This window comes from Amphiura filiformis, unplaced genomic scaffold (genome assembly GCF_039555335.1).
Source record: "Amphiura filiformis unplaced genomic scaffold, Afil_fr2py scaffold_51, whole genome shotgun sequence".
Lineage (NCBI taxonomy): Eukaryota > Metazoa > Echinodermata > Ophiuroidea > Amphilepidida > Amphiuridae > Amphiura > Amphiura filiformis.
In genome coordinates, this window is record NW_027305515.1 from 332,554 (window position 1) to 350,116 (window position 17,563).

The following is a 17,563-nucleotide window of genomic DNA, read 5'->3' on the forward strand; positions in this document are numbered from 1 at the left end:
ATTGGGGCAAATACTACAACTACTGCACTGAAAATTCAGCAACTCAAGGCAAGTAGTTATTGATTTATTGATCAAATATTGGTTTTCCCTCATTTTTGACTGTAACTCCACATCTGTTGTCTGTGCTGAAATAAAATTTCCAGTGCAGTAGTTGTAGTCCTTGCCCTATAATATACATATCTTACTTGTCACCAATGCGCTATAATTTTTGAGAAAATGCAAAAATAGGCACAAAATTTGGCAGGGGTGTAGTACCCCCTTAAAATATTTGCTTCTATGTTCTTACCTGTATAGAAGAATCCTGCTCTGGCTAGTTGTATGGGTGCAATGCCAACAGCTGGTGGCCAGCGCTCATAGGATTCCAATCGGGCCTGCTCCGATGCAAACTGTGGGTGTCGCACTTTAGCAAACACTCGCTTCTGGTTTGGTCTCTGATTCGGCGGGCCCCAGTCGGCGGTTGGTTTAGCTGTCTGCGTAAGCGGCCCTTTTGGTTTCGGCTGCTGAGTTTGGTTGCGTTGTCCAAACATAGACTGGTCTTTGTAGTTAATTGCTTGGAGGGCGCTTGCCATTTGGACAGACGTGATTGGCTGATTTCCAACCGTCAGCCCCAAGATGTACGGGCACGATGGGAAATGTCGGTTGTGTTCCACCATGGGTACGTCGCCATCTTTGAAATTGCCGAGCTTCCCGAAACAAGCAAAACATTGAACCACATCTTCTTTCCCAGTGTAGAAGAATCCTGCTTTGGCGCAATCTCTTGGATCAACAGGGCAGGACTCAGGCCAATTCTGATATGAAAGAAGCCGCTTGAATTCGCTCTTGAAAGTAAGCTTTGCCTGATTGTCGGCTCTGGTAGCTGGGTCATCAACTTCTGCTTTTGGACTCGATTTTCCGCTCTGCTTTTTACCCCCATTCGCACATTTCGGTTTCTTTTCTTTTGAAGCAGCCTCCAATTTTTCTGCATCTTTAGAGCTGAACAGTGACGCTTCTTTTTCTTTTACTTTCTTTTCTGTGGATGATCCGGATGCTCCTGCAGGATCGGATGTAGCTACTTTTGAGAAATCTGGGGTTCCAGCCATTGGTACGTTGCCATGGTTTTTATTCTTAACAAAGGGACACTTCGGAAAATGCTTCTTGTGCTCGCCCATTGCCGTATCGCCATATTCAAAATCTCTTATTTGGCCTTGACAGATAAAACACTCCACGATATCATCTCTCCCCGTGTAAAAGAAACCCGCTCTCGCCAAGGCAGAGGGTGTCACGGGGGCCATTGATGGCCAATTGCGAAAAGTTGACAAACGAGTGACTTCGTATTCCGCCGCTGCTGGTCGCGGGTTTTGAGATTGATTACCTAACGAACGCCCATCGAATTGGTTCATAGATGCAGGGGCGTTGTTTCTACTTGATTCGCTACTGCGGTCATCTCTGTTGACTATGGATGCACTGGCAAAATCTGAACCACCTCCATCGCTGCTGCTAGAGTCACTACCGCCTACACCACTACACAGCTGCAAACCGCGAGTAACCCTAGAAGTGACTTCATCAGGAGTAATAGTTACAGCCCCCTCAGATCTTGCTCTTTGTAATAATTGAGAAATGCTAGGTCTGGGCAATAAACAGCCATCAACTTGGTCTACTTCTGTCGATGATGCCATTTTTTGATTGAAAGTTAATCTATTTCTTGATTTGATCAAATGTATTGTCTATCCAAAAAATTTGAATGAAAGATAAACACCTGACTTTTGTATGGTTATGAGCAACTATAAATGTACATGTACAGTAAAAACAAACTTATGTATGGTTATAATATGTATAATATGTGTAAGAAATGTAACTGCTTATTAAATCCCTTGTTATTAAAAAAATTCGCAAATGACAAACAATTGAATATTACATGTAATATACAGTTTGTAAGAGAGATCAATTCCAAAATGCTTTTCCTATGTTCGAGCTATACACAAGACAAGCAAACAACAGTAAAGTCAAGAGTAAGTGTGTTTCTATAGAGCTACGGTCAAGAGTTGGAAAATTGTAGTGAATGACGCTCAGCAGGTAGTTCTTGAAGTCATAAAAATATATGAGCACAATATTTACATCAGAAGGAAAATTTTCTGGTGTATTATCATCAAAAGGAAAATATTCTGGTGTATTATGTTCTCTGTTAATATTTTTCTCGTTTCTGTTAATGAAGTCTTCCAGTAAGATTGGGTTCAATATGCTTCCATGTGCATTTCTTGTAAAAAATACACGTACACGCAAATGATCAACTAAATCATGCAGTTCTTTCCTTGCAGCTTCCAACCTTTCTAATGTTTCTAATAATGCACTTTTTCCAAAACCAGGATAACCAACTATGAACTCCGTTTCTTTGCGAATCTGTTTGTAAAAGTGGAGTAAAAATAGAAACAAAAATAAGTTAGACATTGCAACATAAAATACCTGGGTTTATGTTAAGATATTTTTACGCCACATGAACAGAAACATTCAACATGCATCTGTGAGCACAGATTAAGTAATCAGGGTCTGAATTTTGTTTCGCAGTGTGAGAATCAATCTTGATTCTTGCAAAATAAATTTGCAGGAATCATTTGATTCTTGCAAATCAACTTCTGTGTACATTAAAAAAATTAACAAGAATCAACTTTGATTCACTCAAATCTGTTTACGAGAATCTTTGCGAGAATCGATTTACGGATTCTCTCCAAAATTCTGACCCAGGTAATGGTATTGAGAGACTGAAATTGGCAGATACATGTAGGGCAGATTTCTTCAAAATTCCAGAGTATGAGTATGGGATTTTTAGGGACTCATGAGATTTGTTGATGTTTGTTTTTTGTCAGGTACCATAGGCCCTACACAACACAAATTGAGAGAACAAGAGCACCAATGGTACTGTAGCCTTGCCTGAATTGAGCTTTCAAAATTGCAAGAAGGGGATTTATAAAGGTTTCTATCCTCCCATTTCTTTTATAAAATGTGCATGGTCCCCGGTTCCTGAGAGGTCCACGGTTGGAATGTAGGGTATCACACTTAAAGGTAGGTGGTCAAATTTTTTTATATTGTGTTTCATACCTCACATTAAGGGGTGGGGTATGAGCGTTTGACAGTATGTTATTTTGGGACATTAGAGCACATCAGACATATCGAATTGCATTCTGAATACGAAGAATGTCATTCTGATATCAAATAATTTTGATTTTTTGAAATTAGCAATTTAATACACATTTTATGGCAAATCATTAAAATTGATATTTTTGATATTTAACAGTACTTGAAGTAAACTTTATAAATCTGATGATTTATACTTAAAGTGTATGTAGGTGGGATAAAAAGCCGATGATCAATTGAAAATCTTGACCTTTCGTATTGAAGATATGGATTTTTTCCCCAAATACCAAACAAAAATAAGGTCTTTTTGGGAAAAAATCCATATCTTCAATATGAAAGTGCAAAATTTTCAATTGACCGTCGGCTTTTCCTTCCTGCTACATACACTTTAAGAATATATCATTAAATTTATATAATTTACTTCGAGGGCTGTTATATATCAAAAATTTGAAAAATATCAAATTTTTATAATTTGTCATAAAATTTGTATTATATTGTGATTTTCAAAAATGAAAATTATTTGATATCAGAAAGACATGCTTCAGTATTCAGAATGCAATCGATAGGTCTGAGGTGCTCTCATGTCCCACAAAAAATACTGTCGAAACGCAATAAACGCTCATTTTAGATCCCTTAAGGCATGTACCAAAATAATCCAATTCTTAAGTTTTTAGGTAAATTGCACATTATCTGTTTCGATATATATTAGAAGTAAAAACGTGTTTCACAATGGCCCATAGAAAGGTGTGTATGGTTATGGTATACCACAATTGGGGATAAGGCTATCACTTTTTCATTCATAACATCTAAGAACATAATTTAGGCCTAAAATGTTACTGGGATTATGAAAAAAATAATTATGCCCGGTGATCATTGCTACCAAGTTTAAGTTCAGTAGTAGTGCTACTTTAGGAATGGGATGTATTTTATGAAACCAAATTAGCACATAAACATTCACACCCCTACTCGCACAGATAGGAAGACGAGGACCTCAATGAGCCCACAACTTTATCCCATCTAACTGAGGACACACACATATGTTTCTAATCGCCTTACCATGAACCTAATCCAACCTATGAACACAGCCAAATCTCTAATTATTTGTCCCATGTTTTCCTGCTTTTTATTCCTGTTTGTGTCCACATTTGGATGGATATATATACAAAGCACCCCTCCCCATCCAGACATAAATACACAGAAATAGTGAAATTGCACAGTCTCTTCTCTTTCAGGCATTGACAGACAAGACAATTATCTGTACAAAGTTCAGACATCATTTAATTCAAAATTTCTTGGCTTAAGGGATCTGGAATGAGCGTTTTGAGCATTTCGACAGCATTTTTTGTGGGACATGAGATCACATCAGACCTATCGAATTGCATTCTGAATACGAAGATTGTCTTTCTGATATCAAATAATTTTCATTTTATGAAATTCACGATATAATACAAATTTTATGACAAATTATTAAAATTTGATATTTTTCACATTTTGGAGATATAACAGTCCTCGAAGTAAATTTTATAAATTTAATGATATATTCTTAAAGTGTATAGTGTATGTAGCTGGGAGGAAAAGCCGACGATCAATTGAAAATGTTGACCTTTCATATTGAAGATATGGATTTTTTTCCCCAAAAGACCTATTTTTTTTGTGTTTTGGGAAAAAATCCATATCTTCAATACGAAAGGTCAAAATTTTCAATTGATCGTCGGCTTTTCATCCCACCTACATACACCTTAGGTAGAAATCATCAGATTTATAAAGTTTACTTGAGTACTGTTAAATATCAAAAATATCAATTTTAATGATTTGCCATAAAATGTGTATTACATTGCGAATTTCAAAAATCAAAATTATTTGATATCAGAAGGCCATTCTTCGTATTCAGAATGCAATTCGATATGTCTGATGTGCTCTAATGTCCCACAATAAATAAAACCCCTTCCCTTAATTATGGATAATTTATTAGCTTACCTTTCTTAATTTGATGAAATCCGGACCATAAAAGTTTGATTTAGAACTATGCTCTTGATAAGCATCATTTACATGTTCACCAGTCGGAACTGCCATTTTTGCTTGAATGTTGTGCTGCCCAAATCAAATTTACAAATATGTGTAGGAAACATTGACAGGTTCATCATGAAATTATGCTAGCTGAAGTCTGTAATTAAAATATAAATATGAAAACAATATCAGCTGGACTTAACGGTTTATCTGGTTTATCTGTCATAATAAAACAATTGGATGAAATTCTTTGACATTTTGTCATTTGGTAGTTGGTACATTAAAAGGGCATTTTGTGATCCACAGCCTCATCCCCACCACTTTTTTCAAAAAAAGTTGAGATTTTTATACCATTGGAAACCTCTGGCTACATAATGTTTTATGTACCAAAAATTTCTTGCAGATTAAATCGTTTAGAAAAATATCGTCAAAATCGGAAATGCAAAATCGGAATGAACTCAAATTTTGGGAATAAGCTTTTTTTCATGGATATCTACTGAAAAATGTCATAAAAAGAGGATGCTAGGATCACATTTGGGGACTGTTTTATAATCTTCAGATTGTGCTTGTGATTAATGTCTAGTGAAGGCAGTCCACGTCAGATTCTGTTATACATGTACTTTGTTCAGATAATTGGCACAGACTCATAAAATCATGGATTTAATCCTTTAAGAATAGCATGTACACACAGTTGGTTGGCACTTATTTCCAAAATTTCAGTTCATTCCGTTTTGCATTTGCCAGTTATACATGATTACGATCAGGTGGTGGGTTCAGGGTTCAGTTTTTGCCGGCAAATGCCGTTGCCAGTGGCAAAAACTGCCCGGTTTAAACCGGCAAAAATGGCAATAACTGACAAAAACTCACATATAGTCATTCAAATATTAAAAATTGATGATATTATCTACTGAGTATAGCCGATATCAGTTTGCGTTAATACTGATTGATATCTACTGAAGACAGCCCATATCAGATTGTGTTATACAGTTAATGCTGGTATCTACTGAAGATAGCCCATATCAGATTGTGTTATTGCTGCTATCTACTGAAGACAGCCCATATATCAGATTGTGTTATTGCTGCTATCTACTGAAGACAGCCCATATCAGATTGTGTTATTGCTGCTATCTACTGAAGATAGCCCATATCAGATTGTGTTAATGCTGCTATCTACTGAAGATAGCCCATATCAGATTGTGTTTATGCTATTACTACTGAAAATAGCCCATATCAGATTGTGTTAATGCTGTTATCTACTAAAGATAAATTTGTAGCCCAAATCTACTGAAGCTAGCCCATATCAGATTGTGTTGATGCTGTTACCTACTGAAGATAGCCCATATCAGATTGTGTTAATTAGGCCCCGGCAAAAAACACAATTTTTTGAAGTAAAAAACAAGATCCAAAATTTTGGAAAGCGAGATTTCCCCCGAAAAATGGCCCAAGAAGCTTGCAAAACGCCCGAAAGTGCAAAAAAAAAAAAAAAAAATCAAAAAATTTGCTGCCCTCTATAGTTTAGAACAATGTTTAGATGTAAATAAACCTGCCGACAGCCGGCCGGTATCAAAGAAAAAAAGTGACAAAAATTTGACCCTGCATTATATTTTATAGTCAAAATAGTCCAGTAATTCAATAAATATAATGATATTTGGCCTAAACTTGAACTCATTTGAAATGAAATGTCAGTTTTTATTAAGTAAAGCATGACTTTTTCACTCGACCATGTGCTTGCAATGTTGTTGAATTCTGCACTTTGGCGAAGTTTGAACTGCATTAATCGTCGGACGCATCACATACTGGTCTATCTCGAAAAACACGTATTTCGAGAAAATCGCAATTGAAAATCTTCGTATTAAGTTAACCTTTCTATAATTTAATTAGACTATGGATTGTAATGAAAGTAGTTTTAAATTAAAGCATATACTTAACAGATTTATTTAAGTGGAATCTTGAATTATATTTACATATGCAATATTGCTTAAAACTACACTAAAGTTGTAGTTCAGTATGTGAAATAGTTAATTTCCGATATCGTATTTAAAGTGCATTTCATACTGGTCTATCTTGGGGGCTATCTCGATTTCGCGAACAATGGCGTGATTTTAGACGCATCACATACTGGTCTATCTCGAGATAGACCAGTATGTGATGCACTTTCAATACGATATCGGGAAATTAACGATTTCACATACAGAACTACTACTTAAGTGTAGTTTTAAGCAATATTACATTCGTAAATATAATTAAAGATTCCACTTAAATAAATCTGTTAAGTATATGCTTTAATTTAAAACCACTTTTATGAAAATCCATAGTCTAATTAAATTATAGAAATATAAACTTAAAACGAAGATTTTCAATTGCGATTTTCTAGAAATGTGTGTTTTTTTCGAGATAGTTCAGTATGTGAAATTCGTATTTTGAAAAAATCATAGATAGTTTAAATTTAACATTTTATAACTAATTATCTAGGAAAAATTGAGGTCTGTAATTTGTTGTATTGGAAGAGCTCCGTAAAAAGGACTATATACCAATTTTCTCAAAAAGTCAAAAATCCAAGATAGACCAGTATGTGATGCACCCGACGATTTTAATGGAATTCTGCGAACTTTTATGGCATAAAGCAACATTTTTACAGTAAGTGCACTGCTTGGAAACTTTTTAAAAAAGCAAGATAGTTGGTTAATAGCGAGAATCACAGCGTGAAAAGCGAGATCTCGTTTTTTGCCGGGCCTTAGTGTTAATGCTACTATCTACTGAAGATACATGTAGCCCATATCAGATTGTGTTAATGGTGATACCTACTGAAGGTAACCAAAAATAGATTGTGTTTACAGCAATGCTGATATCTACTATCAGATTGTGTTAATGCTGCCAGTATGTGTACTATCTACTGAAGATAGTCCAAGTCAGATTGTGTTAATGGTGAGTGTGTTGAAAAGAATGAGCTAGTGCTGATGCCCCATCTGAACAAAAAGGCTATTATGATACAGGTCAAAATGCTGGAGTGTGTTGGAAAGACTGAGCTAGTGTTGATGCCCCATCTGAAGCAATGCTATTATGATACAGGTCAAGATGCTGCAGTGCTGGAGTGTGTTGGAAATACTGAGCTAGTACTGATGCCCCATCTGAACCAATGCTATTATGATACAGGTCAAGATGCTGCATTGCTGGAGTGTGTTGGAAATACTGAGCTAGTGCTGATGCTCCATCTGAACACAATGTTGTTATGATACAGGTCAAGATGCTGCATTACTGGAGTGTGTTGGAAATACTGAGCTAGTACTGATGCCCCATCTGAACACAATGCTATTATGATACAGGTCAAGATGCTGCAATGCTGGAGTGTGTTGGAAAGACTGGGCTAGTACTGATGCCCCATCTGAACCAATGCTATTATGATACAGGTCAAGATGTTGCAGTGCTGGAGTGTGTTGGAAAGACTGAGCTAGTACTAATGCCCCATCTGAACCAATGCTATTAATGATACAGGTCAAGATGCTGCATTGCTGGAGTGTGTTGGAAAGACTGAGCTAGTACTAATGCCCCATCTGAACCAATGCTATTATGATACAGGTCAGGATGCTGCAGTGCTGGAGTGTGTTGGAAAGACTGGGCTAGTGCTGATGCCCCATCTGAACCAATGCTATTATGATACAGGTCAAGATGCTGCAGTGCTGGAGTGTGTTGGAAAGACTGAGCTAGTGCTGATGCCCCATCTGAACCAATGCTATTATGATACAGGTCAAGATGCTGCAGTGCTGGAGGGTGTTGGAAAGACTGAGCTAGTACTAATGCCCCATCTGAACCAATGCTATTATGATACAGGTCAGGATGCTGCAGTGCTGGAGTGTGTTGGGAAGACTGAGCTAGTGTTGATGCCCCATCTGAACCAATGCTATTATGATACATGTCAAGATGCTGCAGTGCTGGAGAGTGTTGGAAAGACTGAGCTAGTACTAATGCCCCATCTGAACCAATGCTATTATGATACAGGTCAAGATGTTGCATTGCTGGAGTGTGTTGGAAAGACTGAGCTAGTGTTGATGCCCCATCTGAACCAATGCTATTATGATACAGGTCAAGATGCTGCATTACTGGAGTGTGTTGGAAAGACTGAGCTAGTACTGATGCCCCATCTGAACACAATGCTATTATGATACAGGTCAAGATGCTGCAGTGCTGGAGTGTGTTGGAAAGACTGGGCTAGTACTGATGCTCCATCTGAACCAATGCTATTATGATACAGGTCAAGATGCTGCAATGCTGGAGTGTGTTGGAAAGACTGGGCTAGTACTGATGCCCCATCTGAACCAATGCTATTATGATACAGGCAGTGTTCGAAATAAGCACTTATCCTCTTGTCCTCTTGTCCAAAAATCACTGGGGACAACCATATTGAGATATGTACTTATCCTCTGGACAACCACTATATTTTACCTCCAAAAGTATGACACATTTTGGGGACAACCAAAATGTATTGAGGACAAGCAGAATTTATGCTTTAGTTATCCTCGGGATAACCTCCATATTTTCCTTATTTCGGACACTGGATACAGGTCAAGATGCTGCATTGCTGGAGTGTGTTGGAAAGACTTAGCTAGTACTGATGCCCCATCTGAACACTATTATGATACAGGTCAAGATGCTGGAGTGTGTTGGAAAGACTGAGCTAGTACTGATGCTCCATCTGAACCAATGCTATTATGATACAGGTCAAGATGCTGCAATGCTGGAGTGTGTTTGGAAAGACTGGGCTAGTACTGATGCCCCATCTGAACCAATGCTATTATGATACAGGTCAAGATGCTGCATTGCTGGAGTGTGTTGGAAAGACTGAGCTAGTACTGATCCCCCATCTGAACCAATGCTATTATGATACAGGTCAAGATGCTGCATTGCTGGAGAGTGTTGGAAAGACTGAGCTAGTACTGATGCCCCATCTGAACCAATGCTATTATGATACAGGTCAAGATGCTGGATTGCTGGAATGTGTTGGAAAGACTGAGCTAGTACTGATGCCCAGTGATCGAATTAAGGAAATATAAATGGTTGTCCCACGGACAACCAGATTACAATTTCTGGTTGTCCGTCTAAGTTTATGGTTGTCCGTAGGTACAAAGGTGATTTTTGGCTACAGATTTATGGTTTTCCTGTGGACAACCGAATCAGTATTTTTGGTTGTCCGGTGACTTTTTTAGTTGTCCCGGGCAACCGGACAACCAAATTTTCGAACGCTGCTGATGCCCCATCTGAACACAATGCTATTATGATACATACAGGTCAAGACTGAGCTAGTGCTGATGCCCCATCTGAACCAATGCTATTATGATACAGGTCAAGATGCTGCAGTGCTGGAGTGTGTTGGAAAGACTGGGCTAGTACTGATGCCCCATCTGAACCAATGCTATTATAATACAGGTCAAGATGCTGCATTGCTGGAGTGTGTTGGAAAGACTGAGCTAGTACTGATGCCCCATCTGAACACAATGCTATTATGATACAGGTCAAGATGCTGCATTACTGGAGTGTGTTGGAAATACTGAGCTAGTACTGATGCCCCATCTGAACCAATGCTATTATGATACAGGTCAGGATGCTGCATTGATGGAGAGTGTTGGAAAGACTGAGCTAGTATACTGATGCCCCATCTGAACCAATGCTATTATGATACAGGTCAAGATGCTGGAGTGTGTTGGAAAGACTGAGCTAGTGCTAATGCCCCATCTGAACCAATGCTATTATGATACAGGTCAAGATGTTGCATTGCTGGAGAGTGTTGTAAAGACTGAGCTAGTACTGATGCCCCATCTAAACCAATGCTATTATGATACAGGTCAAGATGCTGCAGTGCTGGAGAGTGTTGGAAAGACTGAGCTAGTACTGATATCCCATCTGAACCAATGCTATTATGATACAGGTCAAGATGCTGGAGTGTGTTGGAAAGACTGAGCTAGTACTGATGCCCCATCTGAACCAATGCTATTATGATACAGGTCAAGATGCTGCATTGCTGGAGTGTGTTTGAAAGACTGAGCTAGTGCTGATACCCCATCTAAACCAATGCTATTATGATACAGGTCAAGATGCTGGAGTGTGTTGGGAAGACTGAGCTAGTACTAATGCCCCATCTGAACCAATGATATTATGATACATGTCAAAATGTTGCAGTGCTGGAGTGTGTTGGAAAGACTCAGCTAGTGCTGATGCCCCATCTGAAACAATGCTATTATGATACAGGTCAAAATGCTGGAGTGTGTTGGAAAGACTGAGCTAGTGCTGATGCCCCATCTGAACCAATGCTATTATGATACAGGTCAAGATGCTGCAGTGCTGGAGTGTGTTGGAAAGACTGAGCTAGTACTGATGCCCCATCTGAACCAATGCTATTATGATACAGGTCAAGATGCTGCAGTGCTGGAGTGTGTTGGAAAGACTGAGCTAGTACTAATGCCCCATCTGAACCAATGCTATTATGATACAGGTCAAGATGCTGCATTGCTGGAGTGTGTTGGAAAGACTGAGCTACATGTAGTACTGATGCCCCATCTGAACCAATGCTATTATGATACAGGTCAAGATGCTGCATTGCTGGAGTGTGTTGGAAAGACGGAGCTAGTACTAATGCCCCATCTGAACCAATGCTATTATGATACAGGTCAAGATGCTGCATTGCTGGAGTGTGTTGGAAAGACTGAGCTAGTGCTGATGCCTCATCTGAACCAATGCTATTATGATACAGGTCAAAATGCTGGAGTGTGTTGGAAAGACTGAGCTAGTGCTGATGCCCCATCTGAACCAATGCTATTATGATACAGGTCAAGATGCTGGAGTGTGTTGGAAAGACTGAGCTAGTGTTGATGCCCCATCTGAAGCAATGCTATTATGATACAGGTCAAGATGTTGCAGTGCTGGAGTGTGTTGGAAAGACTGAGCTAGTGCTGATGCCCCATCTGAACCTATGTTAATTATTATGATACAGGTCAAGATGCTGGAGTGTGTTGGAATGACTGAGCTAGTGCTGATGCCCCATCTGAACCAATGCTATTATGATATAGGTCAAGATGCTGGAGTGTGTTGGAAAGACTGAGCTAGTGTTGATGCCCCATCTGAAGCAATGCTATTATGATACAGGTCAAGATGTTGCAGTGCTGGAGTGTGTTGGAAAGACTGAGCTAGTACTGATGCCCCATCTGAACCAATGCAATTATGATAAAGGTCAAGATGCTGCATTGCTGGAGTGTGTTGGAAAGACTGAGCTAGTGCTGATGCCCCATCTGAACCAATGCTATTATGATACAGGTCAAGATGCTGGAGTGTGTTCAATTGTTGGAAAGACTGAGCTAGTGTTGATGCCCCATCTGAAGCAATGCTATTATGATACAGGTCAAGATGTTGCAGTGCTGGAGTGTGTTGGAAAGACTGAGCTAGTACTGATGCCCCATCTGAACCAATGCTATTATGATAAAGGTCAAGATGCTGCATTGCTGGAGTGTGTTGAAAAGAATGAGCTAGTGCTGATGCCCCATCTGAACCAATGCTATTATGATACAGGTCAAGATGCTGCAGTGCTGGTGTGTGTTGGAAAGACTGAGCGAGTGCTGATACCCCATCTGAACCAATGTTATTATGATACAGGTCAAGATGTTGCAGTGCTGGAGTGTGTTGGAAAGACTGAGCTAGTATTGATGCCCCATCTGAACCAATGATATTATGATACATGTCAAAATGTTGCAGTGCTGGAGTGTGTTGGAAAGACTGAGCTAGTGCTGATACCCCATCTGAACCAATGCTATTATGATACAGGTCAAGATGCTGCATTGCTGTGTTGGAAAGACTGAGCTAGTGCTGATGCCCCATCTGAACCAATGCTATTATGATACAGGTCAAGATGCTGCAGTGCTGGAGAGTGTTGGAAAGACTGAGCTAGTACTAATGCCCCATCTGAACCAATGCTATTATGATACAGGTCAGGATGCTGCAGTGCTGGAGTGTGTTGGAAAGACTGAGCTAGTGCTGATGCCCCATCTGAACCAATGCTATTATGATACAGGTCAAGATGTTGCAGTGCTGGAGTGTGTTGGAAAGACTGGGCTAGTGCTGATGCCCCATCTGAACCAATGCTATTATGATACAGGTCAAGATGCTGCAGTGCTGGAGTGTGTTGGAAAGACTGAGCTAGTACTGATATCCCATCTGAACCAATGCTATTATGATACAGGTCAAAATGCTGCAGTGCTGGAGAGTGTTGGAAAGACTGAGCTAGTGCTGATGCCCCATTTGAACCAATGCTGATCAGGTCCACAGTTGTTTGATGGTATGTACGTAAAACTATGTTTTTTTTATGAAAATGTGAACAATGATGGCACTATTTGTGTTTTCATCATTACAAGGGGTAGACGCTGGTAATAATCAATACTAAGACATCAGATTATCAGAAAAAGAGTAGCAATAGCAAAGAAATTAGTAAAGTATGTTAGTTACTGTTATCGTAGTATGTAGTTACTGTAGTTATAGTCTCCTATATCCTTATATCTTCCAGGTATACAGAAAGACTTGTTAAGCATTGTCAGACAGACAAAGACTTACAGAGTTATCTATGCTTAACATTTTAATCTTGAGTTTAATCTGAACTCAAGATTCAAGAACTCAAGAACTCAAGAGTCAAGACCTCATCATGGCAGAAATAAAGTGTCCGATCTCAGCGTGCCAATACGCAACCCCTGCAGAAGCCACACCAGAAGTCGCAGTCGTACTGCTTCAGCTTCATGCAAAGGAGCATGAGGCTCAAACCTCTGGCGCTAAAACAGAGAAAGTGAGAGGCCCGACTGTATCGACAAGTGGCACGTCGGAGGAATGGGGTTACTTCTCGTCTAGATGGACAGAGTACAAGACAGCCACTAAAATCAGTGGTCAGGACGTAGTCATCCAGCTCCTGGAATGCTGCGAAGAAACACTGCGCAGAGACCTCACAAGAAACAATGGTGGCACCCTCACAGGAAAGACAGAGGATGCCGTTCTAAAGGCCATAAAGCAGCTGGCAGTTCGTGAGGAGAATGTCATGGTGTCTCGGGTGAACTTACTGAACATGCACCAGGACAGAGATGAACCTGTCCGTAATTTTGCTGCTCGCCTCCGTGGCCAATCCAGCGTGTGCAAATTCACGACCAAGTGCCCAAACTGTAACCATGAGGTCAGCTATGGTGATCACGTGTGACGGGATGCCGTAACACGTGGCATCAGTGATCAAGAGATCAAACTTGAACTGCTTGGTGAACAGAATCAGGACAAGTCACTGGAAGACACAATACGCTACATTGAAGCGAAAGAAAGCGGCAAACGGTCGGCTAATCGCCTCCAAGATCCACCCACATCGTCGGCTGTATTCCATAGTGGCGAGTAGTGATTTTTGGTCATTTTTTTTGAATATTGGCACATATGTTTTTAATGATGTTCTCTTTCATTTTTCTAAGTCTCATCAGTCGTAATTAGCTAATTAATTAGTAATTAATTAATTAAATGTGGCGTATGGTTACAAAGTGACATTTTTTGTATTCCATAGTGGCGTATCGACCATACGCCACTTTTTATACACATTTTATAATTATGAAATATCGGCAAAAATGAAAAACATCGTATGTCATAGTGGCGTCGTGTGATCGGACCTATACGCCACTATGGAATACTGAACGACGAAAAGTAACGCCATAGGGATTACACGGCGCCGAGGTGGCGTCTGGTTAACGTAAGGTTAGGGTATTGCGTTTTGTTCGTTTTCCATAGTGACGTATAGTTTTATTTTCAGTTTGCCAGCAATAGTATGTATTTATTTCTTTTGAAAAATATATAACAATAAAATCTCTTTAGTTTACTACAGAAATTTCACATCATTTACAAAATATAATGAATGTCTGATTTACACAACTCGATTTTAAATTGGCATTTCTTCAAACCCGATTTTCTCGAAAAGTTGTTTATTCATGGCGCCTCACTATACGCCACTATGGAATACGGACTGACGACATGTAATGTGCAACTACTGTGGTCGCAAGAACTCGCCGTGGAGAACGCGAGAAGATTTGCCCAGCATTCAACCATGTGTGCAACAAATGCACAGTCAAGGGACACTTTGAAACTGTCTGCCGTGGTGGTGGCCGCAAAGGCCGACCTACAGACTTAGGCCAAAACAAGGGATCTGACTCTACCAACTCACACTGCTGTATTTAATACACTATGTAGCATATCTAGTGACTCTAGTATATCTAGTGACTGTAGTATTGACTCTAAGTCTGATAGTAATACTCCTAGTGAAGCAATATTGATGCAGCTGGCAAAATATATTTGAGGAAACCTCAAAAAAGGAAGCGGGAGGGGACGTGAAACATGTTTATTTTTTTTTATTTGGCCTTATCATATTATGATAATGCCCATGTCCCCGGGCTCCAGTCCCGTCCAGAATGTTGTGTCCCTGGTCCCATGAATCCACCCAGCATGCCCAGGGCAGCCTGCACTTTGATCGCGTCCGCGCCCAAAAAAAACCTATAAATAGATACTTTAGGGAAAACCCAATTGAGAGCAATCATGAAGGTGGCCGGTATTTCTATGTGTACGAACTGGGATTCAATACTAGTATTGTTAGTTACTTACCAAAATCAGGACGGTATCTCGTCATTATATCAGTTCAAAACTGCAACTGTAGACACAAATAATACAAATGTTAATTTTATAAATCTTAGTCGATCCGAAAAGGTGAGTTTTTGTTTCAAATTATGCACGTTCACCACAAAGTACATGCACCACGGCACAGCAGATTGATGAGATAGCGCAGCACTGCAGCAGTAAAGATTGGCAGTAAGCGCATACGTTTGTTATTGGCAAACCACAGCAGAATTCAGTGTTGCCCACTAATTGGCCAAAACTTTGCAGTGAAAAATAGCTGGCTTGGGCGCGGTAAATGACTCTCAAAGTAGTCCAGCTCCAAAATATTGCTCAATGTCGGGTATTTGGGCGGTTTTACACTAAATGTGGTCGTCCTTCGGGGGGGGCATTCATGATTTTATAAAAGTTGTAAGCATCCGCATTTGAATTCACTTTCAAAAATTACCCTAAGCTATAGAAAAATTACATCGTGGAACATACTCTTGTCCCGGGACTCTTGTGTTGTACGCAATATGGACGCGTGAATTGCGCTCGTGTATAGCATGATAAGTCGCGGAGTAACAAGCGTAGTTGAATGTTCCACAAATTTTATAATTTTTCTATAGGATGCTGAAAATTTGTCAAACTAACCCTATAAATCGAGGATTAAAACACATAATTGGTTTGAAAGTTGCCCCTGGGGTGTGTCGGTTGAGTGTCATTCAGAATTTTTTTATAATTTTATAGCCCTGTAAAATCCATGGTAAAATCACTCGGCATCCACTTTTTTGTGCCAAATAACTTGATTAATGTCGCCACTAGCTGGATCAAAAAAAATCCCCTAAGCGAGGATCATCCTTTAAAATAACCCTTTGTCTTTAAAATTGAGTATTTTGAGACCATAATCTCGGATCCGTGCAGATCCTTGTTTTGCTTTTCAAAACCACCCTATTAAATCTGTGTTCTCTTTCATGTGTAATTTATTTCGAGAATAAATGCTATTAATTAAACCAAACCTATTATTTAAAACTCAAAAACTAAATTTTTAGAAAAAAGACCAAAGACCCAAGAAAAAAGATGCATAGAACCTTAGAAAAGTAGTGGTGATCACGAAATAGCCCAATTGTGCGCTTTGGGCGTGGCGTTGGCATTCAACTGCATGGGATTTTCCAACACCATACACCGGAAGTCGAGTCAGATTGCAACGATATCGCAACAGCCAACAACAACCAGCAACAACTCATGAACTCACTGAACTTCAACAACGCAGCTGATTACAGCAGCAGATGATTGTCTGACTCATTTCGGGATTACCAGATGTAAGGTTTGCGTATAAATTGGCGAGTCATGTGTTTTTAAACTATAATGACAACTTGAACAATTGCATCATGTGCACATAATGCATGGGTATTCTCATGTTCTGTGCAGAAAAGGTTCACACACACATACTCATTAAAACTAATAATAAGCTTATATAGTAAATTGCTGTAAACCTTCTCAATCAATCTCAATATGAATGGTTTCGTTGGTAACAGTGAGCTGTAGACGTTCGCTTTTCGTATCTCTTTCCTTGTTGGAAAGGTATAACGTTGACGAGATAGGAACATGTACCGGACATCCGGGACCTACTCTGCCGTGTTTGGCTGCCTGAGACGGTACATGAACCATTCGTCTCAGACATGAACACGGTCGGTCTTTTGCGCCTATGTAAATTAGTCATTGTGTAAAGCTGTGTTTATACCCATAGGTTACTCATCATCAGACTGAATCATTGTCGTTAACTGCACAAGTTATGTGTGCAATTCTAGAG

The 17,563-nt window shown here is 39.5% G+C and overlaps 2 protein-coding genes across 2 annotated transcripts in view; one reads left to right on the top strand and one right to left on the bottom strand.

The window, feature by feature from the left end:
- LOC140144373 (baculoviral IAP repeat-containing protein 3-like) overlaps positions 1–15,944 on the bottom strand; it is a 28,263-nt gene extending 12,319 nt beyond the window's left edge. Inside the window, exons 1-3 of the mRNA XM_072166191.1 lie at positions 15,763–15,944; positions 5,086–5,272; positions 287–2,376 (exon numbers count right to left, since the gene is read on the bottom strand). Coding sequence (XP_072022292.1) covers positions 287–1,655 — 1,369 coding nt within the window. The 5' untranslated portion in view covers positions 1,656–2,376; positions 5,086–5,272; positions 15,763–15,944. The remainder of the gene's footprint in view (positions 1–286; positions 2,377–5,085; positions 5,273–15,762) is intronic.
- Positions 15,945–16,950: 1,006 nt separating this feature from the next.
- LOC140144363 (uncharacterized) overlaps positions 16,951–17,563 on the top strand; it is a 70,391-nt gene continuing 69,778 nt past the window's right edge. Inside the window, exon 1 of the mRNA XM_072166184.1 lies at positions 16,951–17,072. The gene's annotated coding sequence lies outside the window, so the exon portion shown is untranslated. The remainder of the gene's footprint in view (positions 17,073–17,563) is intronic.